The sequence below is a fragment of the Pelobates fuscus genome, chromosome 4 (genome assembly GCF_036172605.1).
Source record: "Pelobates fuscus isolate aPelFus1 chromosome 4, aPelFus1.pri, whole genome shotgun sequence".
NCBI lineage: Eukaryota > Metazoa > Chordata > Amphibia > Anura > Pelobatidae > Pelobates > Pelobates fuscus.
The window spans coordinates 82,850,252-82,878,041 of record NC_086320.1 but is presented as its reverse complement, the minus strand read 5'-3'; the positions used below and the strand labels follow the sequence as shown (position 1 = coordinate 82,878,041).

The window sequence follows — 27,790 nt, the reverse complement described above, 5'->3', positions numbered from 1 at the left end:
CAATAACAAAACTGTCATTGGAATGTAAATTTGCAGTAAATTCCCTCACATACCAAATAAATAAATGAAAAAGAAATAAATGAAAATGGCTATATTTATTCAATCAGTATTACATCCACACCTGGACATTAACTCTTGTTTAAACTCACCACATATTGTCTCTTAATATCCATTTTCAGTTTGTTTAAAATGATACAGGATTTTATTTTCGAAAGAAAGAACAGGAGATGTGTTTTGTTGTTGTTTTATTTATTTTCTGATCTAACGTAATTAAAAATAAAATCAATAAGAACAAAATTTCCTCAAAATTTATTTTTTTTCTTCAACAACTGGTCCAGATGAAGACTAAAAAATTTGCACATACCTATAACAATATGTCTTAAAGGGACACTCTAGGCACCCAGACCACTTCTGCCCATTGGAGTGGTCTGGGTGCCAACTCCCACTACTCTTAACCCTGCAAGTGTAATTATTGCAGTTTTTTATAACCTGCAATAATTACCGTGCAGGGTTAACTCCACCTCTAGTGGCTGTCTATTAGACAGCCACTAGAGGGAACTTCTTGGTTTCTAGCACAGGAAACCTGTGCTAGAGTGTCGCTGGACGTCCTCACGCTGTCGCTCAAAACCCCATAGGAAAGCATTGAAATGATTTTTCAATGCTTTCCTATGGGGAGACGTAATGCGCATGCGCGGTATTGCCGCGCATGCGCATTAGGTCCCCTCGGCCGGTGGGCGAGATCAGTCTCGCCCACCGGCCGACGCAATGGATAGGAGGAGCGTCGCGGAGGCGGAGACAGCGGCGAGGGACATCGCCGCTGCCTCAGGTAAGTCACTGAAGGGGTTTTTACCCCTTCAGTAACCGGGTATTGGGGGGTGGGAGGGAGAGGGACCCCCCCAGTGCCAGGAAAACAGATTGTTTTCCTGGCACTGGAGATTCCCTTTAAGTAAAAAAAAATCCTTCCTGACCCCATGTTAAGGCGATTGGCTATACTTCTGTCCCTGGACATTTTATTTACAATGAAAAAAGATTTTTGGACAACTAAAAAAATATCCTGATCCCATGTCAAAGCAGTCTGTAGCCCTGGTACATTACCCTGTTCCCCGTTCATCACGTTGCTTCTAATTCTCATCATCATCATTATCCTCCAAGAGTGTGTCCTGCTTCTCACTGCACAGACAGGAATCTGACTTCAGAAAATACAAATCTCATGAGGTATGTTTCTGCACATTATGATGTGAGAATGACATTATTCTATTATGACATCATGCATGGTAACATGTTAGCTATTGACTTTGTTATATAGATATCAATTGAGGTCCCTTTCTATTTAAAAGAGGCATACTCCATTTGTTTGTACTCTTTTTGTACATTTGATATATGTATCTCCATATACAATTTGTCTTGTGTTTATTCAATATAAAAGTACTGCATATATTGATGTAAAAAATATATAAATCTTTAATGAAAAATATATGAAAAGAAGAAAAAAAAACGCACGTTCCAGACCACTAAAGCACTTTTGAAAATTAGGCTTGTTACACTCCCAGGCTGAGAAACAGACAACTAGTCCTGTTATTTTCAGGTTGTTTAGCTCAGTGGAGCTAAACTCAAGAAGCAGGAAATTGCCAAGAGCACCTGATTTACAAAGACTTTTCTTTGAGCTACATTGGGAAGTCTCTGATTGGACAGCCACAGATTGGGTGGGGTTAGAAGGGGAGGGCTTGAAAAGACAGCAGTCAAGCTGTTTTAGAAAAAATGCACATTTAAATGCATGTATGTTTTTCTTGATGGTTTATCTACTAAACAGTCATATATATATCTCATATCTTTCGCACTTTAGGGCATAACCTTGTATAGTTAAGTGGAGATCAACCAATGTTTACCCGTTACCTTTATATTTGCTTGCACCTAAATTTTGAAATCTCAACACAGTTACAAAGGCTGTCCTACTAATATCTCATATTGTCTACCTGTTGCTCTTCAGCTGAACTATAACTGGTTCAATGGTTTGTTTTCTTACCTGGGGTATACTAGCCTACGCCACTAAGCTAATTCTGCACTGTGGGGCGGCACGGACTGATCCCAGGTAGAAGTTAAGATGTTCAGTGCTAAGGCACTCCTGGCACTATAAACGTTACGGTGCGCTGTTGTAGTTATGGTGCTTGGAATTTCCTTTAAACTAATTCAATCAATAATATTACACGGAAGGTCTAATTTCACAAACCTAATTGACATAAGCTTTTTTTTCCTTGTCCATATTTATAAATTAAATGTAATATACCTGGACACACTGGTTGGTGAGGGAGTTAGCTTTTTTTAAGTTGATCAAGAAATGCTATTAACATTGTGTTCTGTAATATCCTTTTCTAAAATTGAATATTCTTCTTACTATTATGGTGCTATAGTTAAATAAATAGGACATTCTATGCTTGCAGAGATGTTTCAGGGACTAGATTATGTTGATGACAAACAAGTTATACTTAAAGGGTTAATATTCATTCCTTGATATAATTTTAATAATGGTTAGCAATCATGTGTATCTCTGAAGCAAGTAAGAACACTGCCATTGTTTTAAAATAAAAAGAACAATACGCAACATCAAATATCTGTACATTTTGTTCTCTTTCAATCGTTATATCTATGCTTATCCTAGCAGAAAATCACATAGTAAAAAAGGAATAAAGAAAAAACAAAACAAAACAGCAAATCATGGCAAAACAGATTACGGGTCTATCTGAAAATCATGTCACATTAGATTATTGCAGGTTTATTTGTTGGGAAGATAAGCGAACCGTATAATTTTGGCTGGAGAACTTGGTAACGTGGCACATGCGTTATATAGGTTTGACAGATGGAGGTTCTTGGAGTTGCAATGTGTAACCACGATCAGTATGATCGGTGCAGCATGACGGATCATTCATAGAGGTCTCTGTATGAAAAACTCAGACATGGTTTCCTGTGACTCTGTTGCCTCTAAAGTTATGACTGTCTAGAACCGTGTCTTATTGCATCTTGCGGTCACTATCCATTAAAACATACATTTGTTTCACAGTCTGGAAACCTGGTTGGCTCCATATATTGCAGTCAGACTCTTGGCTAGTCCAGGCCTTTATAGCACTGAGACCATGTTCTACCAGTTCACATATAAACCCACCCAGTGCTAGACTAGACATTGCCCTACTCAATTCCTGCTCGCTGACTCAGTCCTGCAGTACTTTGCTAAAACCATCCCAAATATCCCATGATGTACTATAAGTCTGTAGACCCCAAACCCTGCATGCTTTTAATCCTGGAAGAGAGGGGTGCAATTGCTCCCATTTCTGCCTTTTTCTGAGAACTTGACTTTTATTTTAGAAGGAATTAACAGTTATATATTGACACCTCTCACAACCAACTTTGGGGTGTGAGATTGTAGCTGTCCTTGACAGAAGTGATTGTAGGGACCACCAAGACATAAGTAATAGGGGACTGAACTCTCTGCTTTGGGGAGAAAGATGCTAGAACCCTTGGGTGTCTCCGCAGCTCCCTAATATCTATCCAATCTATGTCCCAACCCCTTATTTGTCTCTCTTACACCCTCCCTTCTCTGTGTGTCTCTTTATCCCTTTTTTGTCTTTCCAACCCTCTCATTAACCCTTGGGTTTTTCTCCAGCTCCTTAATCCCCATGTGCCCCACTCCATCCACACTCCCTTCCCATTGTGAGTCTCCCCAGCCCCCTTACCCTTTGCGTTTCTCTTTCCCCACTCCATATTCTGTTCATGTTTCTCTGGTCTCCCCCACTCCTAATGTATCTGCAAACACCCCCATCCCCTTGTGTGTCTCTTCAGCCCGCCTATTCCGTTTTTTGTCTCTCCAGCCCTCTCCTACTCCCTTGATGCAATATTATAGTAGGATCCGCCTGTCCCTCTAGGTTTTGTCAGAGCTGCTCCAAATGGTGCGCTGAGTGTACAGTGTACAACTCGGGATCCCTCCCTGGGGCATGAATACCTCAATCAGTCTTTGAACAGTGCAAAAATTAATCTAAAAATGTGCCGGCGAGAGGAGGAAGCTGCAGAGAATTGATATGCCTAACGCATTTCACGCCCTGTGGAATGCCTTTAGTTTTACAATGTAATAATGATTGGGACCTTTAGTGTGTTCACACCTGTTTATTTTGTAGACAATAACTATGATTTGAATTCTACTTGTATTTTGTTTGGCTGAAGACAATAAGCAGCCAATCACAATACAGCTGAATTCTATCTATTTCATTTGTTTTATCCTTGCAGTTCCAATTACCAACATGAGCTAAACTGCACTGCATATTGAAGCAGTAAAAGTCAGAACAGGTAAGTTGTGTTAGATTGACAAGGAATTATCTCAGGTATTGGTTCATACAAAATCCAATTTTATTAAAGCATTACTGTCCAGTAAAGCAAGTGATATATCTACATCTGATCGCAGGTGCCTCACAGTCAGGGTACCAAGGGACACTCTATCACAGAGTGAAATATTGCTCGGCTTATTTGTGGTTTATTACAGAGTTACAAAAATAATTCGTACTGCTGCAGAATATATCTTAGTTTGATGTTGATTGATGTTGGGTATAAGCCGCCTGGCAACACTGTTATTCTAGATAGATTTATATCGTTGGCACAGCAATAACATTTAATTCTGAGTGAAGTAGAAAACTTTTTGTTTCTCACAAATACCAAAATTTATTTAGCCATCAAAATAATGTTTTGTTTTAAAAAGACGCAGCTCATACAGACGTTTGGTTTATTTGATATATATAACTTAACCCCCATTATTTTTTGCCTTGGTGAGGTGTTTTTAAATAGAACTATTACAATCTCTTAGATTTGAAATCATTGTTTAGTGAATAAGCGAGTGCGCTGGATTCTGTATTTTGTATTTTTTGGCCCCAGCAGCACCCTATAATGTATGCATGTTCAGGTGAGTGCAGCCCTCTTGGTTTCATTTATATTTATGGGAGTCCAGGCCAACTCCTGGGTTTTGCACCCCTCCCTGTCACAGGTGCCTCATTCCAGGACCCTATTTAGCCTTGACTTGCAGAGAGCCGCAGTAAGGAAGTATTTCCCAAGTAAGTGGATTAATCTCATAAGAGCAAGCATTAGCCTGCTAGGATAGGACTTGCCAAGAATGGGGTACATTGATGGTGTGGCAGACTTATGCAATATATGATCATATAATGTAACTAAACCCCCATTATCTTTTGCCTTGGTGCGGTGTTTTTAAATAAAACTAGATTTGAAATCATTGTTTAGTGAATAAGTGAGTGCGCTGGATTGTGTATTTTATATATATATATATATCTATACATACACACACTGTTTTTTGTTTTTGTTTCTAAGAGTAACATTTTTCAGTTCGTAACATATACCGTGCAATCGTATAATAACAAAAATAAGAGAGTGGCTCTTAGAAACTGAGTCAGGACCGGAAATGGGTCCCAGTGTGCATTTAGTGTGTCTTCAATGGTAGAACAGATATTTTATATTCGTCAGACTTAGGGTAGGGTCCCATAATCCTTTCTTTACAGTAGCAGCATTGCCTTCACATTGGGGGCAGAGTCTAAATGTTTTACTGTTTTAACATTAATTTAAGGATATTACACCTGAAGAATATTTAGTTTTTACATAATTTGGGTCCCTGACAAAACAAATGTTAGAACCATGGATTTAAGATACTTAAACTCTAAAAACATACAATATTGACGTCTTCCACCCTAGCGGCACTTCTTGAGTATATGCAATGCAATATTTTTAACTGCGAGCATAGTCTCTGTACATGTTGGCTTGATGAGGGACTCTGGTAGAAGAAATCCGTAGTATCCAGTGTCACGAAGCTCGAATGCGAATGTATAGGGTATGCCATTATTGTAGGCCCAATCAATAGAGCTGCCTGAACTCAAGTCTAAAAGACAGGGAATACATGGAAAAAGAATGTTATAGCATGGAATCATACAGGATAGAAAGACATGATATGATGTTTTATTAAGGAACAGACTCCCGGGAACAATGGGCAAGGTAGGGTAGACCCCAGCCTGGTAGACCCAAGCCTAGAAAGAAGCTATTCCTTATAGATATCATTTCCTACACATTTAGACATAGAGTGAGTCAAGAGTCACGATCTACCCAAATACCTGTAACACACGTAACGTTAGAGTGATTTCATAATTAAAAGTATTATTGTCAGGTAGAAAAACAGTAATGTAATTATGAAGAAATTTGAATAAAATTCACTATGTGTTAGATCACTATATTGCTCTATATATCTCTATCATCCTTTGTCTTTACTGAATGGGGGCCATGCAAGTAGAAAATAGGTCTTGTAATTGTATTTTATTCTGTAGAATTTGGAGCAAGTGTGGATAATAGATACTTAAGAAAAGAAGAAGGTGAAAGCAAAATGTGAAAGCAAAAAAACTGCAAGGCATGGGTTGCAGCAATGTGTGATCACAAATAATTCATAATGCGCAGAATAAGTATATATTTGTGAATCTTTTCAAACTGTTTTTGATTGCAAGATTTAAATTTTTTTTAATAAAATGCACAATCAATATGAGATAAGTAAAATATTGATACAGCAAACAAACTGGGGGGGGAGGTAATGTAATAAATAATTATCTGGAAGTAGTAAATTATTAATAAATCAAATGTTGAGTAATACGGTAAAAAATATCACAAAGTATATATAACATTTTGGTCAGGTGGTGTCAAAAATTTTAGTTGTACTTCTGTCTGATGCCTTTTTCTTTGATATCCCATTCATGTCTAAGAAGGTTAAGTGTATGGGACGGTAACCTAAGCACGATTTCACATCTTATATTTTCAAACAGATGATTAATAACTTCCTTAATATTCGGAACTACAGGAGACTTCCAGGGACGTGGAAGGGCCATAGTGGCTGAAATTAGAACATTGCCTGGGATTATGCATTTATGTTTAGGTAAATTTTCAGGCATCTTTTTGAACAAGCATAGTTCAGGTGTTAATGTAATCAAAATAAGAATGTTACCCCAGTAAGACTTCAGTTTAGGGCATGTCCACAGCGTATGGCATAAGGAACCTACCTGACCACACTCTCTCCGACACTTGTTGGTAGGTGACAATTGTAGCTTATAAAGCCTGGAGGGAGTGAAATACCATCTGTATAGAATCTTGTAGTGGGATTCCAAATCTGACACACACTGTGTGATGCCCCTTAAAGCTGATGTGAAATCTAACCATTCATTCAGCTCATATTCCTTACCTAATTCACTTTCCCATTTAGTCATCAATTCAAACTTTTGTTTCATCAATCCAGCCAACAAACCATAGCAAATGGAAATTGTCAGTTTCCGAGCAGGGTCAGAGAAACAGATTCTTTCAATGAGAGACATGTTTAGTTTATAATCACTTGGGCCCTGTCCGGAAAGGCCACATCTATCAATCACATGCATTCTCTCATGCATTAATTCTTCCGAACTGTCTAAATCATATTTAGCGTTCAGTTGAGAAAAGGAGAGAAGTGTGTTAGAATTCAATAAATGCTCAATATGCGTGATTCAATGAGATGACCAGTAATCTGTGTTAGAATTGGGAATATCTATTTTCAGCAATGATATGGGAGATGCTCTGGACCACAATGAAGATTGTCTAAGTTTCCTGTACAAACTTGAAATTATTTTTTAGAGTGTCCAATTCGAACCACGGGACAAAGAAAGCAAGGGCTTGAGTTTTACTTGTATTTAATTTATAGTAAGAAATTTCACAGAATTCGTGCAGGATTGACATTAGAGGCGAAGACGAGGACATGGGATTTATCAAAGACAGCATTATGTCATCCGCAATAAGACCAAGCTTATGTTCTATGCCTCCAACTGCAATGCCCTCTATCTCTATACAATTACGAATCATTTCAGCCAAGGGTTCCATTGCCAGCACAAAGAGAAGCGGTGCCAACCCCTGTCTGGTCCCGTTAGACCGTGCAAAACTATCTGATGCAAATGCTGTAGCAGTGACCTTTGCTGTTGGAGAGCAATTAAGAGAAAACACTGCTCTGATGTAGGGTTCTGGTAAGACAAATCACGACATAACTTCTTTTAAAAAGTCCCAATGGATTTTATCAAATGCCTTCTCCGCATCCAAAAAGAGATGCAGAGAAGGCATTCTATTAAGCTTAATTTGGTGGATCAAATGAATGTATCGTCTCGTACTGTCCGGGCCTGACAGTTCAGGATAAAACCCACCTGGTCTTTGTCTATTAAGAAAGGGAGAATTTGTGCAAGTCTTAAGGCCAATATTTTTTTTTATATATTTTGGTGTCATTGTTAATTAGGGATATGGGGTGAAAGTTTTAACAAACATTTTGTTATTTACCAGGCTTGGGCAGCGATACAATCTGTGCGCACAAGGCCTCCACAGGCATTTCACCAGTTTTCCAATAATGGTTAGCTCTGTTAAATATGGGGTTAAAATGCCTGAGAAGGACCTATAGTAAGGCATTGTGTAACCATCAGGTCCTAGAGCTGTAGCAGTTGGTATTACATTAATGGCATGTAGTACTTCTTCTGACGACATTGGTAAGTCAAGAGTATTTAATTTGTCGGCTGAAATCTGTTTCAAAGGAACTTTATCCAGAAATGAACAAATTCTATCTGATGTAAATCTGCACAGGTCTTGATGTTGATTGATATATTTATTCTGGCACAGCCTTTTGTGTGACCAGTCTACAGATCCATGCTGAGCATTGTATGTTATAATCACACAGTGCTTTGTATGTGATAAAATTAAATCAGCCTCTGATCTGAAAGAGATCTTTTTTTTTTAACAAGATTTCTAACAGTATTACAAAGTCTATTAGTGCAGATGAATTAATGTATGATGTGACCAGACTTTGTATTTCTCTATAGCGATGTTTTAACAGGTCCGCACAGTTATTGGGTTTCTATACAGTATTTATATCTGCTTATATGTGGTTCGGTTTATATCTGTACAGAGCAATGTGTGTTTTTATACTTTGGATGGGCAGTCTTTATATAGTCACTGAGTAGTAGACGAGGTTGGAATTCCCAGCATATTTTCAAAGAGCAACTGAACAACCATTATATCTGTACTTTATATCTGTATCCCCTGGTGTGTCTATCTGTCACTGTTGGCTTGGAACATTATAGGGCTGCTTTTAATCCCAGTCTGGCCACAGCTCATCACAAGGTAAGTAGGATTCTCAGGCCAGTATGATGTGTGACTAAACTGACAATGTGCGGAGAAATCCTTAACAAGGAGTCTTATCATTTCAGCTTAGTGAATAACGAAAAAAAAAAGGATCAATATTTTCTAAAGAACACACACACGGAGAGCAGCACAAACAGAAAACAGATATTCTTTTCCCATCAGGTTTCCTAGGTGACAATATAGTTGAATCATATTGCATTATTTCATCACACCAAAATTTAAATTACAGGGCTTATTCAATAAACTGCAAATTCTGGTGAACTGATAAGATGGCTTACGTTTTAGGCATAAATAGCAGAAATGTAACCATTGGAGGAATGTCCACAATTCTTTGTTTGATGACAAACCCACCAGAAGCAACCATCTACTTGGTTAATATACCCCAGAGACAATCAGAAACACTTACATAAGGTGCTAGATGCTGGGCCGTGCTGGTACCGGACACCGTAAGCTGTTTGTAGAGCATGAACCGCGTTAGATGCTGCTGATGCCTGTTTCGAAGAAAACAAAATTAAATATGATTGAATTTGAAAGGTGTAAGATTTTGACTTAATTGTATATGATCTGTGTAATCCATGGAGTGCAATATCTTACTAAAAAGCCATTACAAGACCTGAGCATTTACCCTCTGTTATTTCCAAACAATTAGATTGATGACAAATATATTTAAAAGAGAGTGCCTCTATATAGTTAATGCTGTTTATATTAATTGTGTGGGAAGCATATACGTTATCACAATAATATTCAGAGATATTAGAAAAATCAATGTAAATCTTGATTCAGATGTATCGATATCATATATATTAATTCCATGTGTTTACATGGAATTAAAAATATAAGTCAATTAAAAACAGCAGTGATGATCAAATTAAAACCCCACCCACACCCCAATCAACTAGGAGTAAAACTTCCATAAATTGGATATCGGTCAGTTCCCAATATAATTTTAAGAAACATGCTATGGTGTCCTATTTGCATGTGTATTTTATCCCCCCACCACTTTGTTTCATGTGAAAATATTCTCATATTTACTAAAGCCATATTTGGGGAGGACCTAGTGTCCCCCCCAGACACCACCCATGAGATGGACGGGCCATCGGGCAAGCCAGGCAAAAGGCTGCAATGGCCATGGGATCTCCCCTGAGTGGCTAATCTGCAAGTAGTTGGTATCTCTGCAAGCAAACATTATCGGCAGACAACTTGTAAAAATGTAGCGACAAGGTTGAATATCAGTCAGTACTTAAAAAAACACTCCACTCACTTTAACAACTTCATCCAAATGAAGTTGTTTTGATGCCAGGAGGGCCCCAGGCACTCTCTTACCTTAAGTGTTAAACCGTTTCTTTCAGCTCAGGATCTCCAGATCCCCCAGCAGCATCCAGCTTCTGAAATTGAGTTTCAGGAAACGCAGAGAGCTGCCAGGCAGGGGAGCCTCTGATTGGCAAGAGCGGTCAGCTTATGCACTAAGCAAGTTAGTAGCTTCTCATTCACAAAAAAGGTATGTACCTGGTGTTGGAAATCCAGAGTGGAGGCAGCCTTTGTAGCTAAACCATTTGAGAACAGTTTAACCCCTTAAGATAAGAGAACACCCCGGGGGCCTCGCCTCACCATAACAACTTCATTAAGATGAAGTTGTTATGGTGACCACAGTGTTCCTTTAATAGCCGCTACTAGCCAACAGCTGTTGTTAATAGTAACAGTTTATGGCAGATATCTACCGAGAAGATTAGAAACAAGCTTGAGATCAGAATGTTAGTTCATACACAAACCACTACAAATATTAGAGTTATGTAGGTTATAATTAGAAAATGCCTCCGTTTTGTACCTTGATGCACTTTGTTAATGCTTGTTACTTTGTAACCGACTAAAAACCTTAATAAAAATGTCAACATGTCATTAAAAGAAAGACTTACCACACAGTGGTAATTTGGAATGGCTTCATACTGATAAGAGTATGGGTAGAGCAACATCTGGGCATACGAGTGAATTGAGAGGTATGCCCTGATGTGTTTTCTCTGGTTGTAGAGAAACTGTGAAGCTGCTTGGACCTCTGGTTCAGACTCTGCATAGGGCCCACAGTATGTGTTATCACATGGATGCAATGAAGCACCTTCCTCTGTTTAATGGGAAAAAAGAAATAAAATAGACGGTTAATCTATGAATAACCACTGTACAGCTATACAGGAGACTAACAGAGAGATACAGGGTTTTTCCCAAAAGTGAGAATTCAAAGTGAATTTCAAATGCAAGGTCAAAATAGCCTATATGGAAAAAAGTTTCTAAAATACCCAGATTAAAAAACAGTTTAACCCCTTAAGGACACATGACATGTGTGACATGTCATGATTCCCTTTTATTCCAGAAGTTTGGTCCTTAGGGGGTTTAAAAAAATGGTAAATAACTCTTTTGATTTTGCAGATTATATAAAAAAATCCTCATTTTCTTCTTAACATATAAATAAATACAAACATTTAATCATCAAGAAAAAAACAAACAAAAAGACTGCAATAGTGCAATAATTACTTACACTAACACCAAAAGGTTGGGGATTATATTGCACTCAAAGACTTAAGTATGGCAATAATGGATATAATAATACATAATAACAACAAGTAGAATGGTAACAATAAAAAAATAAAACCTTTCGGTGTTAGTATTTATTGCACTATTGTGGTCTGCTTGGTTTTTTTTTTTCTTGTAGATTATAGGTTTGTATTTATGGTGAATCATCTATGCTTTCAGTTTGGCTACTTTGACTTTACATTTGAAATTCACTTTGAGATCTCATTTTAGTAAGTAACCCTGCCAGTCTTAGAAATAGTTTCAAAGCTCTGACTTATTCGGTTAATTTAATGGACAGAAATGTTTTTGACTTGATGTGAGAACAGTCATTGTAAAGCACTACTGATTCAATAAAATATATATTACTAGATGATACAATGCTTTGTGATTGTGTATGCATCACAAGACTAAGATTGCTATAAATTACAAATATTAATAAGATAAGAGAGGCCAACATCAGATCATTGATTATATGATTATATGATGTGCATTATTGATCAATCCACGACAGAATGTGCTTTGTGAGAATTCTTCATTTTGCCATAATCAGACTCGAAAGGATACTATTATTATATTTCCTGATAAGCAGGTGAAATTCAGTAGATTGTTTGTGGCTTGTTTCAACCTCTTTGACCTGGACAGTGACCTGATACAATTCACAGGACAGTTCCGTGAGTAGCATTCCTGTGCATGTATCATGCTTACTTGTTTTATAACAGAAGGCTTTCATTCTGTCTGAGCAATTGACGTACTACTCATCAGTCCCCAGAAATGTTATTATGGACTGCTAATGAGACTATCAGGTACTCATGTCTATACCAGTAGATATTTATTTATTCTTTAACAGTTACATTTTATTTGTTGCTTGTCTCTGTTTGTGCGGATGCAGATTGCATTTTCACTGAATACAGGGTGGTATATGAAGGCCTTTTCTCATAACTACAGTCAGAAAGTTCACAACGCAGCAGCATAGGGAGCCGCGACAACCCAAGCCTCTGAAGATGAATACAGAGACTAGCTCTCTGTATTCAATGCTGCAAATCTGCCATTCAATATATGCACAACTCCTTATACACACACAAGGCAACCCCTATTTTTTTAACTAATGGTGTTAGTGGGGGCCTCGTGTTTGCGGTTTGCCTAAGGCCTTGCAAAGTCTAGAGTCGCCCCTGTATGACACCCACTATAGAAGGAGCTAACTATGGAATGTGAACATTGCAGTTTCTCAAAAATTGTAGGGTTAAAGAGACAGAGACACTATGCCCAGACCACTTAATTGAGAAATGGCTAGAGTCTCGGGTGTTGCTAGCTTCCAGGAACACATCAGGCCCAGCCCAGAGCAAAAATGTGTTGACCACTCTAAGGCTTCTCTCTAGCCTATTCAGACTTTGGCTAGCAATGCCAGTTGGAAAGGCCATAAAAATACACACAAATATACACAGCATTGCCAGGTATGCAATGCAATCCTGCTGTATCGACACACTGCTTAAATATAAGAGGAGTACAAGCCTTTCCTCCTCAGGCCGCCTAACAAACGGCCAAGATACTGATTGGCTGGTGTTTTAAGTGTGTGTCTCCAACACAGAAATGATTTCTTTAAAAAGGGTAAATATTTTTCAAGAGTTTCTAAAGGTATACCCAAGTATCTAAGGTCTGTATTATGTGAATAAAGCATCCTTATTTTCTTGTACAATGCCTTATGCATGTTTTTAATGTATTTATTTGGTAATTCTCATATGAATGAGTAGCATGGGTGACAAGCTTTCACCTTGTTACGTCTTATAGAACATGTGGACTAACCTCATATGGAGATCAGTCTGCAGGTATGGTCTCTGAATTCCCTGAAGTGTTTTATCATAATTCTAATACAAACTGGAAAAAAGCCACAGCCCATGGAGTATTATCATCCTTTAGTCCATTTGAAAGGAAAACCTTATTTTTAATATAAAGATCTTGCTATAAATAAGTATATTTTTTTTAGAGAAATGCAATAAAACATGTAATGTTTTTTTCCATTTACAGCAAATCTGCATAAACCAGGAAGCAGATTAGGTTTTTCAACCAATCGTGTTGCTCCATTGATTCACATTGAATGCTGTGCATATCCCATAATGGCTGCATAATTCAGAAATAGGCATTAGTTACATTCATGAAAATACACGAATGATGCACGAAGCAAGCAAATAGAAGCATTTCATGGTTTCTATCACTTTGCAGAATACCTTTATTCATGTTTTCTCATGAAGAGTGATAGCAGAAAGTGCTCAGTATGTTTTGTAAAATTAAGTGAAATCATCTATTATGTGCACATGGCATGCATGGTTTAATCTATAAGAATAGACGGAAATATGGACAAAGAACAGGACATGTGACATAAAATAGCCTTTAAATGGGCCAACTTACCGCACCATTTCACTTTCCAGTTCCGATTGGCATCCACCCCAAAGCAGTTGAACCGATATTTCGATCGTGTTTTTCTCCAGAAACGATCCTGATGAGTTCAGAAACAATAGTTCTGTAAATTGCACAAATGTAGGATTCTATATCCAATTCTATACCCAACAATAAAGCAAATGGGTACAAAGCTTGCCTTCCATACACCTACACACGTGCAATAATATGCATTTTTTAAAGTCATGAACAGAGCTTTTTAAAACTGTCCTTATTTAAAGGGAAACTCCAGTGCTAGGAAAACAACCCGTTTTCCTGGCACTGCAGGTCCCCTCTCCCTCCCACCACCCATCCCCCGGTAGCTGAAGGGGTGAAAACCCCTCGAGGTCACTTACCTGAGACCTCCGCCGATGTCCCTTGGCGGTGGTTTCTGCTCGCCGCCGCTCCTCCCAGTGATTACGTCAGCCGCTGGGCGAGACTGATCCCACCCGCCGGCTGAGGAGACCTAATGCCCATGCACGGCAATGTCGCGCATGCACATTAGAGCTCTCCATAGGAAAGCATTGAAAATGCTTTTCAATGCTTTCCTATGGGGAAATGAGCGACGCTGGAGGTCCTCACATAGCGTGAGGACATCCAGAGACGCTCCAGCACAGGTTTCCTGTGCTATGGAGCAGGAAGCACCCTCTAGTGGCTGTCTAGTAGACAGCCACTAGAGGTGGAGTTAACACTGCAAGGTAATTATTGCAGTTTATAAAAAAAACTGCAATAATTACAGTTGCAGGGTTAAGAGTAGTGGGAGTTGGCACCCAGACCACTCCAATGGGCAGAAGTGGTCTGGGTGCCTGGAGTGTCCCTTTAACATGGAAACCAATAGAGTAAATCTTGCTTAATGCTCCATTTTTACAACTTTGCAAAAACAAAACAAAAAAAAAAACAATCCAGCTGTATTTCTGCATTACTTATGCTTCTGTAAACCAGTATTTATTAATATATTCTCCAGCGATGCCGGCGTCATTGTGTTTCACTTACTACAGAACTCATAATAGTTATATACCGACTGCTCTACTGACAAAGACAAGGGAAATGTTCCAAGTTACTGTCTAATTCTATTTAGATATGTTAGACCACTGCAATTGTGCAGCCTAAACAGGCAGGAGGTAATACATTCAGAACAGTTGACAACAGACTGGCTAGCTTAATGTAAAATACACTGGTGCGTAAAAAACATACCAAACCCTGCTGTTATAGTGTATACTTTACAAGCGATTTTGTCAGTTCAACGCAAGTCATTGTTGAACATATCCTCAATAATTGATCATGCACATTATGGATAAATTAGTGTGGTGTATAATTTACCTTATAAATAATATTTATAAAATGCAATTTTTCCTTAACAGTATCACTAAACTGAACGTGCCTGAAATACGTTCCAAAAATTCCTACATTGTTCAGTGTAAGTGTTTTTCTAGGGTTTTTGGGGGGGCTGGAAAGGACATATTTTTGCAGATGATAGACCCTTGATATTAAAGTGACGCTACAGTCACCAAAACAACTTTAACTTAATGAAGTAGTTTCAGTGTATATATCATGGCCCAGTAGTTGGACTTCTCAATTTTCTGCTATTTAGGAGTTAAATCACTTTGATTATGCAGCCCTAGTCACACCTCCCTGCATGTGACTTGCACAGCCTTCCTAAACAGTTCCTGCAAAGAGACATCTAATGTTTAAACTTCCTTTATGGAAAAGTATGTTTCATTTAGCTTGTCTTATCTCCTGCACTGTTAATAGCTTGCTAGATCTTGCAGGAGACTCTTGTGTGTGATTAAAGTTCAATTTACAGAGCAGGAGATAACAATCTTAAAAGTTAACATCTAATTGAAAATGAAACCATTTTGTTCAAGCAGCCTTTGTCAGTCACAGCCAGGGGAGGTGTGGCTATGGCCACATGGACAAAAACAAGAAATTATTAAACTCATAAATGGCAGAGAATTGAGCAGTGAGACTTCAGAGGCGTGATCTAGACACAATAACTGCTTCATTAAGCTAAAGTTATTTTCGTGATTATAGTGTCCCTTTAAATGTATCTGTAAAAAAAGGGTTAAACTATTATGTCAAAGAACATGTACGTATGTATGAAATTATGTATAGTTTTACAGGGACAATTTAACCTAACTGTTACAGTTCACTGAAGTGAGTATAGAGCAAGGAGTATGTGGTGCCACAACCCTCACCTCCCATCATCTTTTGTTATCGTGCTTAAAAATGGTTTAGTAAAAATACTCTTTGCACCATTATAACTAGAGAAAGCTGTAATGGTTATGGTGTTTTGTGTGTCCCTTTAAGGTTAAAGATCTGTATGTATTTGACAGAAATGATTAATGGAGCATGAAATGTATAATAAATGGAAATAAATTCAATAACAAGGCAGATTTCCGATTGCAAATGGAAACCGAGAAAATCAGAAGAATTAATGAAGAGTGATGGAAATTGCATCCAGAAGGAATTTTAATTGTGAGTGTTACAGTCAATTAAATTATGCTACAAGTGATAATTTGCATGCGCACAATACAAATACATAATTCAAACAATTTAATGAATCCTATGGATCCTAAGGTTAAAAATACATCCCTCATTAGTTAAGTTATCTGTTGGGGAAATATATTGTTGTGACTTTGCCACAATAGCATGTTTAAGGCAACTGCCTGATTCTCATTTAATTAACCCCGATAAATAGAGATAAACCAACTTTGAACATTTGAACAAAAGGATAGGAATTCCTGGTGTGCAATTAGTGAGGAAATAATGTAAAACAACACAATTTCCAACCAAGGAGGCAGAATCGGGGGCAAAACGCACCGGTATTTGCATTAATTATAATAATAATTAGGAACATAGTAATCTAAACTTAACTGGCTGTGGCCTAATTATCACTGTGAATGAAAAACACAAACACATGATGTGAATTAATGACAAACAGCGCAGTATGATTGTGAGAGTTTATACGTATCTACAATATATATGAATAATACCACAATGTACCTACTCCCAATATACATCAATGTATCTGCTCCCAGTATACAACAATGTAACTGCTATCAGTGTCCAGCAATGTACATGTACACAACATACAACAGTGTACCATCTCCCAACATACAGCAATGTACCTTCTCACAACATACTGATACCGGAGAAACTGACGGAAGCCAAGCACAGAGAGATGGACACAGGTTTCTTCAGGAAGGAAGAGATTCTTTATTGGATCACCGATCGGGACTCAGAGGGACTAATGTCACCAAAATACAGCAAATTCTGAGCCCCGGACAATAGTGCAGGCTCCTTATATAGGCATATAACTCCTCCCATATTAAGCTCCACCCGCACATTCTCTTGACCAATCAATACAATATAAGAATTAACTTCCTGTTTGACCGCATGGCTTGTCCAGCACAATGGAGGAGGGGGAATACTATATCCTGTATTCTTGCACATGCTCCGTACACTACTGATCGTATCTTGCCTCGTGCAACCAACTGATCGATACGTCAGCATATGCACGTACACATGCCACGTGGTAATCTCGGCCTACTAAATTTATTTTTACCGAGATTCCACCACATTCCCCCCTTTGATGCCTCTTGATATTTTACAATTACTTGAGGCATCACATAACCTTGGTTTTGCTTACACCGCAAGTTACCTTGAACCAGACCAGACTTATCTTATGATGTGAATCTTCAACATTCATCTTCCTGCAGTGGTTCTCCCTGATCTAGAGCCCTATACTTATATATCGCCATTATCTGTGCAGCAGCCTTCCTCTCTGCTATACTTCCTATCAGGCTTTGCACAGACCTAACTACTAGGGGTATAAGACACGGTAGGAGTAGACACAACAGTAAAATCAGTAGGACTCCACCTACCACTGCCTTAAGCCCTCCAAACCACTCATACCAGCTACCAAACCAACTACTTGGATTGTACCCTTTCCATACCTGAGTAGGCACATGCGCTAGTTTAACCATATGGCTAGTAAGCTCAGCTATTGCTTGCCCTTCATCATCTATTTGAAGACAGCAATTGCTTAGGTTAAACTTCCCACATACACCTCCCTCTACTGCCAAAAGGTAATCCAAGGCTAATCTATTCTGGTATACTGCTGTCCTCATCCTGGTATTATGTTTCACTAGAAGATTGAGCGCTTGTGATGTCTCATTTGTGATAATCTCAACCACCGCCTGTAATCTTATAATACGGTTGAGCATATAAATAGGGGTTCTATAACCAAAGGTACCATCCTCAGCCCACGTGGCTGGCCCATAATAATCTATGATACGCTGGGGAGGCCATTCATTATCTTCCCAGGTACCTATCTCTAAGGGTCCCCTTTTCTTCCTATGATTCACATCATACACTTTAACACCTAAAGTCTCACCTGTTTCAATCGGTAACAAGAAGAAGGATGGTTTGAGCATACCCAACACACATGCCCCTTCCCAGTCCTGTGGCAGCTCCGAATAGGCTTTCTTACCACAGATCCAGTACAAATTTGCTGGGGCTCTCCAGGTAGATGTGATGGATAAATCAAACCACACATCCTTTAAATTGGCGTATCTAGCAAACGGGTTAGATGGTTCTGAGACATTTGAAGCCGACCACCAAGTTGTATTCTTTGTATCATCATCATAAGCTTTTTGCCCTAGACAAGTTAATTCTCCTACAGAAGTATTATACATTATTCCTTTCCTTGCTATGCAAACATAACCTATGATGGAGGTCTTTAATCTCCACTCAGATTTACCTCTAACACTCAAATGATAATCGGCTGGTGCAGATATTAGTTGGTCAACTGCCTCAGAACCGGACATTACCTCCTTTGCTTCCCAAGGCCATTGGTCTCCCATGTTAGTACCTCCACACACATAGCAGTTGGTAACATTAAGACTACCGGCAATACTTTCAGCTAGGTCAATGAACAGGTTCTTAGCGCTATGGGGGATCTTATTATCTATACTCATCTCTTCATAAAAGGAGTGGTATACTTGATGAGTCTGGGAGGATACCGTATCAGTCTCTATCCCTATAAACAATAATGTCCCAGGATCTAAACCCGTCCCGTATATCTGAAACCCAAATAAATTGCCATACTTATCTAGGAACTTGTCGGGATTATTAATAAGTATATGGACTGGGTTGCATTCCATAGACTTACAATATGGGCTAGTCGGCAACTTAGTCACTATCATGTCTTTATCTACTGTCTGTCCCCAAGTCGCCCACCCCACACAAGACCAATATGGGCAAAAGTTATAGTCTTTATTTGGGCATCTAGGACTCACATATTTATTTTTACTACTGGGACAAATATATTTATCGTTAGATCCATACGTCCTCTCCCATCTAAGATCCCCACATACATTCCACGGCTTTCTACCACTTGATATCGCCTTACATGCATCAAATAGCAGAACACCCGAAGAATATACGGATTCTAACACCGTCTTATTAATTAGGGTCCCCTGAGGATCTCCATTCCTGAGAGTCAACCAAATTGTACGAGGCTGATACTCCGGACTGAAGCACTTAGGTTCTCCTACTCCTAAATGGCATACACTATAGTCTATATTTAAGTATCTACATCTTGATACATCTCCTTTACATTCGTATTGTGAATGCCAAATTAGGGTTTGGGAAATATGGTTACCTGTTCTCGTAGTCTTAATGCATACCTCACAGCTAGGAGTGTCGGTACCTCTACCTTCCTGAATATAAAAACACATGTAAATAAACACAATCAAAAGCACATCTTTCGCCGTCATCCTCAGTCTTCGTCCGTGCGATGGAACCTCAGCTTCCAGGATGTGAGGGCTGCAGGGAATGGAGTTCTGCTCGTCTTCACAGGTGTCCCTTCGGGACTTTCCTGGCTTATACACTATGTGATGGTAAGAGGACAGGCTTTATTATGGCCTTCTCACTTACACCTGTAACAATAAAATTTGTAATCCACAATAATTCCTCGTTACTCCGACTGAGTAGTGCGTTTCAACCGGATCTTGCAGGGATTCTCTGGATCTGCTGTAACTTGCCAAGAATCGACTGCTGCTGGTTTAACCCTGGAGTGATGTATCCACGGAGTCACTTCTGCTACTTTTATCGCTGTAGGGGTAGACAAAAGAACAACATAAGGACCTCTCCACTTGGGCCCTAACGGTACATTATTCCACTCTTTAATCCACACTTGGTCTCCTGGATGATAATTATGAACAGGGGGATAAATATTCACAGGTAATCTATCTTGTACCCATTTCTGTACCTCCTCCATAGTCTTACCCAACTCTACAACCTGCTGCCGGGTAATTCCTTCTCCCAACTGACTCAAATCCCCCCTTAAGTTACCAAGTACGGGAGGTGGTCGCCCATACATAATTTCAAAAGGAGAGAGGCCCATCCTTCTGGTAGGGGTACTGCGGATTCGCAATAGAGCTATAGGTAAGAGAACGTTCCACTTAAGTTGGGTTTCCTGACACATTTTAGCCAACTGGTTCTTAATAGTTCTATTCATTCTCTCTACCTTACCAGAACTCTGGGGTCTATATGCAGTATGAAGCCTCCACTTTATACCAAGCATATGAGTCAGTTGTTGTAGGCACTGGTGAACAAAAGCTGGACCATTGTCCGATCCTATAGAACAGGGTAGTCCATATCGGGGTATTATTTCTCGTAGCAGGAATCTCACAACTTCTCCTGCTTTCTCTGTACGAGTAGGACATGCTTCTACCCAGCCTGAATAGGTGCACACAATTACCAGCAGGTAACGATGTCCACCCGATTTAGGCATCACTGTAAAGTCTATTTGTAGATCGGACATGGGGAGTCCCCCCATAAACTGGACTCCTGGTGGCTTTACTGGTCCTTGTCTTGCATTATTCTTAGCACACGTTACACATCTGCGTACAATGGCCTGAGTCAAGTTGGACAATCTTGGTATGTAGAAATGTTTCCGGAGAGATTCTTCAGTACTGTCTCTCCCAGAATGTGTCCCGTTATGATAATTTTGGACAATTTCTACCGCTAGCGATGCTGGTATAACTATTCTCCCATCTTCTAGCTGATACCACTTGTTCTCCAAATACTTTCCCGGTTCAGTCTTTAACCACTCCTCTTCTTGAGTTGTATAAACTGGAGTCCATTGAGACAGTGGGGTTGGTATTAGAGCAGCTATATGCCCCACATACTCCTGTCTTCCTGATTCAGCAGCACGCTTAGCTGCACTATCTGCCATCCGATTTCCCTTAGTTACATCACCATCTCCTCTCAGATGCGCTCGACAATGTATAATACCGACTTCTTTCGGCTCCCACACTGCTTCCAATAGTTGTAGGATTTCAGCTGCGTACTTGATTTCTTTGCCTTCTGAATTCAGTAGTCCTCTTTCTTTATACAGAGCTCCGTGGGCATGAGTGGTTAAAAACGCATACTTAGAGTCCGTATAGATATTTACTCTTAAACCTTCAGCCAATTGTAACGCTCGTGTTAGTGCTATTAATTCTGCCTTTTGTGCTGATGTTCCTTTTGCCAATGGCCGAGCTTCTATCACCTTGTCTATTGTTGTTACTGCATATCCTGCATAGCGGATCCCTTCTTTCACATAACTACTGCCGTCGGTATAATATTGAACATCGGGGTTCTGGATGGGAAAATCACGAAGATCTGGTCTACTTGAGAATACTTCATCCATTACTTCCAAACAATCATGTTGACTTTCAGTAGGTTGTGGCAAAAGGGTAGCTGGATTTAAGGTGTTTACAGTCTCTAAATGCACTCTTGGGTTTTCACACAACATTGCTTGATACTTGGTCATACGGCTGTTACTAAACCAATGATTTCCTTTGTAATCCAACAACGTCTGTACTGCATGTGGAACTCGTACATAAAGTTCTTGACCCAGAGTGAGTTTATCGGCTTCAGCTACTAGCAGGGCGGCTGCAGCTACGGCTCTTAGACAAGGTGGAAGTCCGCTGGCCACTGCATCCAATTGCTTAGACATGTAGGCAACAGGTCTTTGCCATGATCCCAAGTACTGTGTCAATACTCCCACAGCCATTCTTCTTTGCTCGTGTACATATAAGTAGAATGGTCGTGTGTGATCAGGTAGACCTAATGCTGGGGCACTCATCAAAGCCTTCTTCACATCTTCAAATGCCGTTTGCTGTTCTTGGGTCCATAAGAAGGGGTCGTGCTCTGTACCTTTGATGGCTGCGTACAGAGGTTTTGCTAGTATCGCATAGCTGGGAATCCATATCCTACAGAAGCCCGCTGCCCCCAAGAATTCTCGCACTTGTCTTCTATTCTTGGGTATTGGTATTTGGCAGACAGCTTCTTTTCTCTCTGGCCCCATAATCCTTTGACCTTCAGAGATATGGAATCCCAGATACTTGACAGTTGGCAAACACAACTGAGCCTTCTTTCTAGACACCTTGTATCCTGCCTTCCAGAGAATATGTAGTAGATCGTGCGTTGCTTGCTGACATTTTTCTTTTGTAACTGCTGCTATCAACAAGTCATCTACATATTGTAACAATACACATTCTCCTGGGATAGACTCGAAATCCAATAAATCTTGACTTAGGGCTGAACCAAATAGGGTAGGTGAATTTTTAAACCCTTGGGGCAGTCTTGTCCAAGTCATTTGGCGTTTTGAGCCCGTTACAGCGTTCTCCCATTGGAAAGCGAAAATACATTGACTTTCTGCGGCAATTCGGAGGCAAAAGAAGGCATCTTTGAGATCTAAGACTGTGAAGTAAGTAGCCCCGCCCGGAATTAAAGCAAGCAGGTTATATGGATTGGGTACAACTGGATGTATACTAACAACCGCATCATTGACTGCTCTTAAGTCCTGTACAGGTCGATACTCATCTGTACCGGGCTTTTGAACAGGCAGCAATGGGGTGTTCCAGGGGGAAGTACAGAATTTTAGGATACCATACCGTATGAACTTATCCAGATAGGATTGGATGTTCTTCTTAGCCTTCTGTGGGATGTGGTATTGTCTTAGGCTCACTGGATAAACCCCAAGTTTCAGTTCAATTTTTATAGGTGGAATATTGCGGGCCAGTCCTGGTGGGTTGTTCTCTGCCCAAACTCCTGGTATGTTAAACAATGTCTCATCACTCCTAGGGTTTTGGCTAGTCAACACTGTATAAAGTCGCCACTCTTCTTCCTTTGGTACGGATAAAGTCATAATACCTGAAGGTCCATTAAACTTTAAAGATGTTGTTCCATTTGGTAGGAACGTAATCTGCGCTTGTAATTTTGATAGCATATCACGTCCCAGCAATTGGACTGGACATTCAGGCATATAAAGGAATTGGTGTTTTACTACGTGGCCTCCCAATGTACAGAGTCGACTTTTAAGAACCGGTCTTTCAGCACTTCTTCCAGTTGCTCCTATCACAGTAATAGTCCTTCCAGATGGAGGAGCAACTAGATTAGTCACCACTGAATGTTCGGCACCAGTGTCGATCATGAACGCACTCCTTTTCCCCCCTATTGATACATCGACCATAGGCTCCGCTCGACCAAGGGGGATGGAGCCCGGTCGGTATCAATAGTCCTCCATGACCGTGTCAGCCAATCCTACGAAGTCCCTACCTTCTCTATCGCGGGACCTTTGCGCTGCTGGAATATATCTATCTTCCCTAACACTTCCTCTGTTCCCATTACTCCCTCTATAACCATTACTCCCTCCGGGGCCTCCTCTACCTCTCGCTCTGCCTCTAAAATTTCCATAACCTGTCCTAGGTCTGTCTTTCTCAGACTGTTCTCTTCGCGGACACTCATTTCTCCAATGCCCTTCTTCCCTACAGTAAGCGCACTGATTTCTACTTAGAGGTTCCTCATTCCACTTACTATCGCCTCTATCTGGGCCCCGTCTATCTACGCCTGCGATCGCTACCGCTAGCATATCAGCCTTTTTACGCATCTTGCGCTCCTCCTCTTTCTTACTTTCCGTATCCCTGTTCATATAGACCTTATTTGCTACCTCCATTAGTTGGGTGATGGACATACCTGCAAACCCTTCTAACTTTTGTAGCTTGCGCTTAATATCTCCGTATGCTTGGCTGACAAAGGCGGAGTTAACCATTCGGGAATTGTCTGCGTCTTCCGGATTAAAGGGGGTGTACAAGCGGTATGCCTCCAATAATCGGTCATAAAAGACACTGGGTGCTTCATCGCTTTTCTGAATCACCTCAACTGTCTTCGACATGTTAATGGCTTTCTTTCCTCCTGCTTTCATGCCAGCAATTATAGCGTCTCTATAGGCTCTGAGTTGAACCATATCAGCACCATTTACGTTCCAATCGGGATCGGTATTGGGATAGTGTGTTGCGGCCCATGCTGCTGGATTAGCTTGGTTCAAAGCACGGGCTCTATCTTCTAATGCTTTAATGGCTGCTTGATTTATTCTTGTCCTTTCCTCATTGTTAAATAAAGTCATTAGTAACTGCTGGCAATCAGCCCATGTCGGATTATGCGTCTGTACTATTGAGGTGAACAGATCAGTCATGGCTTGTGGTTTCTCAGTATACGAGGAATTATGGGTCTTCCAGTTTAAAAGGTCGGTAGTGGTAAATGGGACATATACGAAGACTGGGTCAGCGTGTGCCATTTGACCTGCGGCATCGATATAAGCTGACCCGGGATTTAGGCGAAGAGGCATCTGATAATGCTTTAATTGTTGGGCACCAGTCAACTGTCGGGTTTGGATGGGGCTACGTAGGGAAGCGTCAGTCATGGTTTCCGGTCGGGGAGAGATAGGGTATGGGGATGTGGGAGGTTGGTTTTGGGAAAAGGTCGTAAATAGAACACTTCGAGCCGAGCTAGATGAAGCTTGACCGGAAGTCTGAAGTGGCGCCAAATCAGGATATTCGTTTCTAATGGGGGTGGGTTCTGGTTCCGGAAGGGGAGATTTAGTACGAGGGGGGGTGGATCCTGTACTGGAGGAGGAAGCGGAAGTGGATGGGGGTAATGAGGGGAGGGGTGCAGGACTTCCTGCGTTTGCGTCACTTCCTCTTAACGGAAAGTAAGGGGGCGGCAAAGGGATCTCGGACTCAGGGGGCGTGTCCAAAATGGGCCTAACACCAGTCCTAGTGGACGAACAAGTCCTAGCTACCATGAGGCGACACTGCTCCTCGTGGCATGTCTGGAGCCATTTTGGCGAGTCATTTACGGCCTGTCTCCAACAGTCAATATAAGGAAACTGGCCGTAAAGTTCAGGCCTACCTGATACAGCCACGTGTAAGCGCTGTACCAGAGTTAGATCCAAACTGCCACGTGGCGGCCATGCCGCAACCAAAGTAGGCCACTCCCTAGTGCACAAAGTAACTAAACGCACAGAAGACATCTTAACCCCAAAATCACAGGTTTTGAATCCCTTTTTAAAATTCTTAACCATACATCCTAAGGGATCCGGAATCGTTGACTGCGACGCACCCATTTTTAACAATGGAACGTCGTCGACAACGATTACTATACACGTGTACTTATTCAACAGTCACACCCGTTTCCTCTGGCAACAGCACCACGTGGTACGGTTACCAAGTGAAACGTACACAATAACACAATAAACACTCAGGGAATTCCCGTACACACACAGCTGCTACACCAGTCACTATATAATCAATATTATGCCCTTTGGCGTAACTATACAGTCACCCACGCTATAATTCTCTATATACGAATTACCCGTCTATAACACACCCCAGTAACATCGTCTTTTACAAATAGCGGTTACAGTACGGTTAGCATAGGTCAAAGCACAAGTTAAGGTCACAATACAATTATTAGTGGTTATGGTGTTAAACATGCAATGGACGACAATGATTAGTACTTATTGTGCAATGTCAGTAAATATACAGGGTTATGGTACCGTGCACTATGATACAGCAACACACTATTAACACTCTCGCTAGACGGCTGAGCTCGCGCTATCTAACAAGATATACACTTTACTAAAACAATCGTTAACACATTTACAATTCCCAACTAAACTATTGGCCAGTACCTTGAATGGACTACCTAAAAACAATCTACATACGTTTTGGTTAGCCACACTGCCCAATCACCACATATATAGCGAGCTAGAGGACCGAATTTACACAGACGCCTCTTAGTCGCACTATACAACGAGCTAGAGGACCGAATTTACACAGACGCCTCTTAGTCGTACTATCAAAAGTCTAGTGGGTTCCAAATTTACACGCCTTCCCACTTAGCCCAGATAGGATGAGAACTAGCGAACCGAATTTACACAGACGCCGCTTAGTCTCCCGGTCCCTCCGACCTAGCGAACAAAATATACACCCTAGAACGCTAGTCTAGACAAGACACCGGTGTCCGGCTAGGGCTTATTTTACACCAGAGCGCCCTGCCTGACTAACAGAATCAAACGGTCTGACTAAAGAGCGTTCGATCGAGCGGTGCGCCTTCGCTCCTTCCCTCCGACAGAGGGGGCAGATACAGATTCAAAAACCCCTTTGGGCCTACCGCACAATCGGTATACCCCTAGCGGGTCCTGCCGTCTAAAACAGCAGTTGTCTTACCTCCTCGTTCCTGAACCTGAGTTCACACTCATCGACGGGGACACCCCAGCACTTCTCACGTAGAGGCCGATGATCTCCTGGACAACAGACCAGTGGCGCCGAGACGAAGGGAGGTCCACGCAGAAGTTCAGGGGTGCAGCCGTAGAGAACGTGGGCAAAGATAGACCGTCTCACGCCTCTGCCTCTCAGCTACCGTTGAACGATGAGCTTCCCGGCCAATGCACCAAATGATACCGGAGAAACTGACGGAAGCCAAGCACAGAGAGATGGACACAGGTTTCTTCAGGAAGGAAGAGATTCTTTATTGGATCACCGATCGGGACTCAGAGGGACTAATGTCACCAAAATACAGCAAATTCTGAGCCCCGGACAATAGTGCAGGCTCCTTATATAGGCATATAACTCCTCCCATATTAAGCTCCACCCGCACATTCTCTTGACCAATCAATACAATATAAGAATTAACTTCCTGTTTGACCGCATGGCTTGTCCAGCACAATGGAGGAGGGGGAATACTATATCCTGTATTCTTGCACATGCTCCGTACACTACTGATCGTATCTTGCCTCGTGCAACCAACTGATCGATACGTCAGCATATGCACGTACACATGCCACGTGGTAATCTCGGCCTACTAAATTTATTTTTACCGAGATTCCACCACAATACAGCAATGTACCTTCTCCCAATATACAGCAATGTACTTTCTCCCAATATACAGCAATGTACCTTCTCCCAACTTACAGCAATGTACTTTCTCACAACATACAGCAACGTACCTTCTCCCAACATACAGCAACGTACCTTCTCCAGTATACAGCAATGTACTTTCTCCCAATATACAGCATTGTACCTTCTCCAGTATACAGCAATGTACCTTCTCCCAATATACAGCAATGTACCTTCTCCCAATATACAGTAATGTACCTTCTCCAGTATACAGCAATGTACCTTCTCCCAATATACAGCAATGTACCTTCTCCCAATATACAGTAATGTACCTTCTCCCAATA

At 40.6% G+C, this 27,790-nt stretch overlaps 1 protein-coding gene across 1 annotated transcript in view; it reads right to left on the bottom strand.

Annotated features, from left to right (window-relative positions):
- Nucleotides 1-4,623: 4,623 nt before the first annotated feature.
- Nucleotides 4,624-27,790, bottom strand: part of CPA6 (carboxypeptidase A6) — a 68,019-nt gene continuing 44,852 nt past the window's right edge. Inside the window, exons 8-11 of the mRNA XM_063450396.1 lie at nucleotides 14,188-14,275; nucleotides 11,136-11,338; nucleotides 9,629-9,713; nucleotides 4,624-5,920 (exon numbers count right to left, since the gene is read on the bottom strand). Of these exons, the coding sequence (XP_063306466.1) occupies nucleotides 5,733-5,920; nucleotides 9,629-9,713; nucleotides 11,136-11,338; nucleotides 14,188-14,275 (564 nt within the window). The 3' untranslated portion in view covers nucleotides 4,624-5,732. The remainder of the gene's footprint in view (nucleotides 5,921-9,628; nucleotides 9,714-11,135; nucleotides 11,339-14,187; nucleotides 14,276-27,790) is intronic.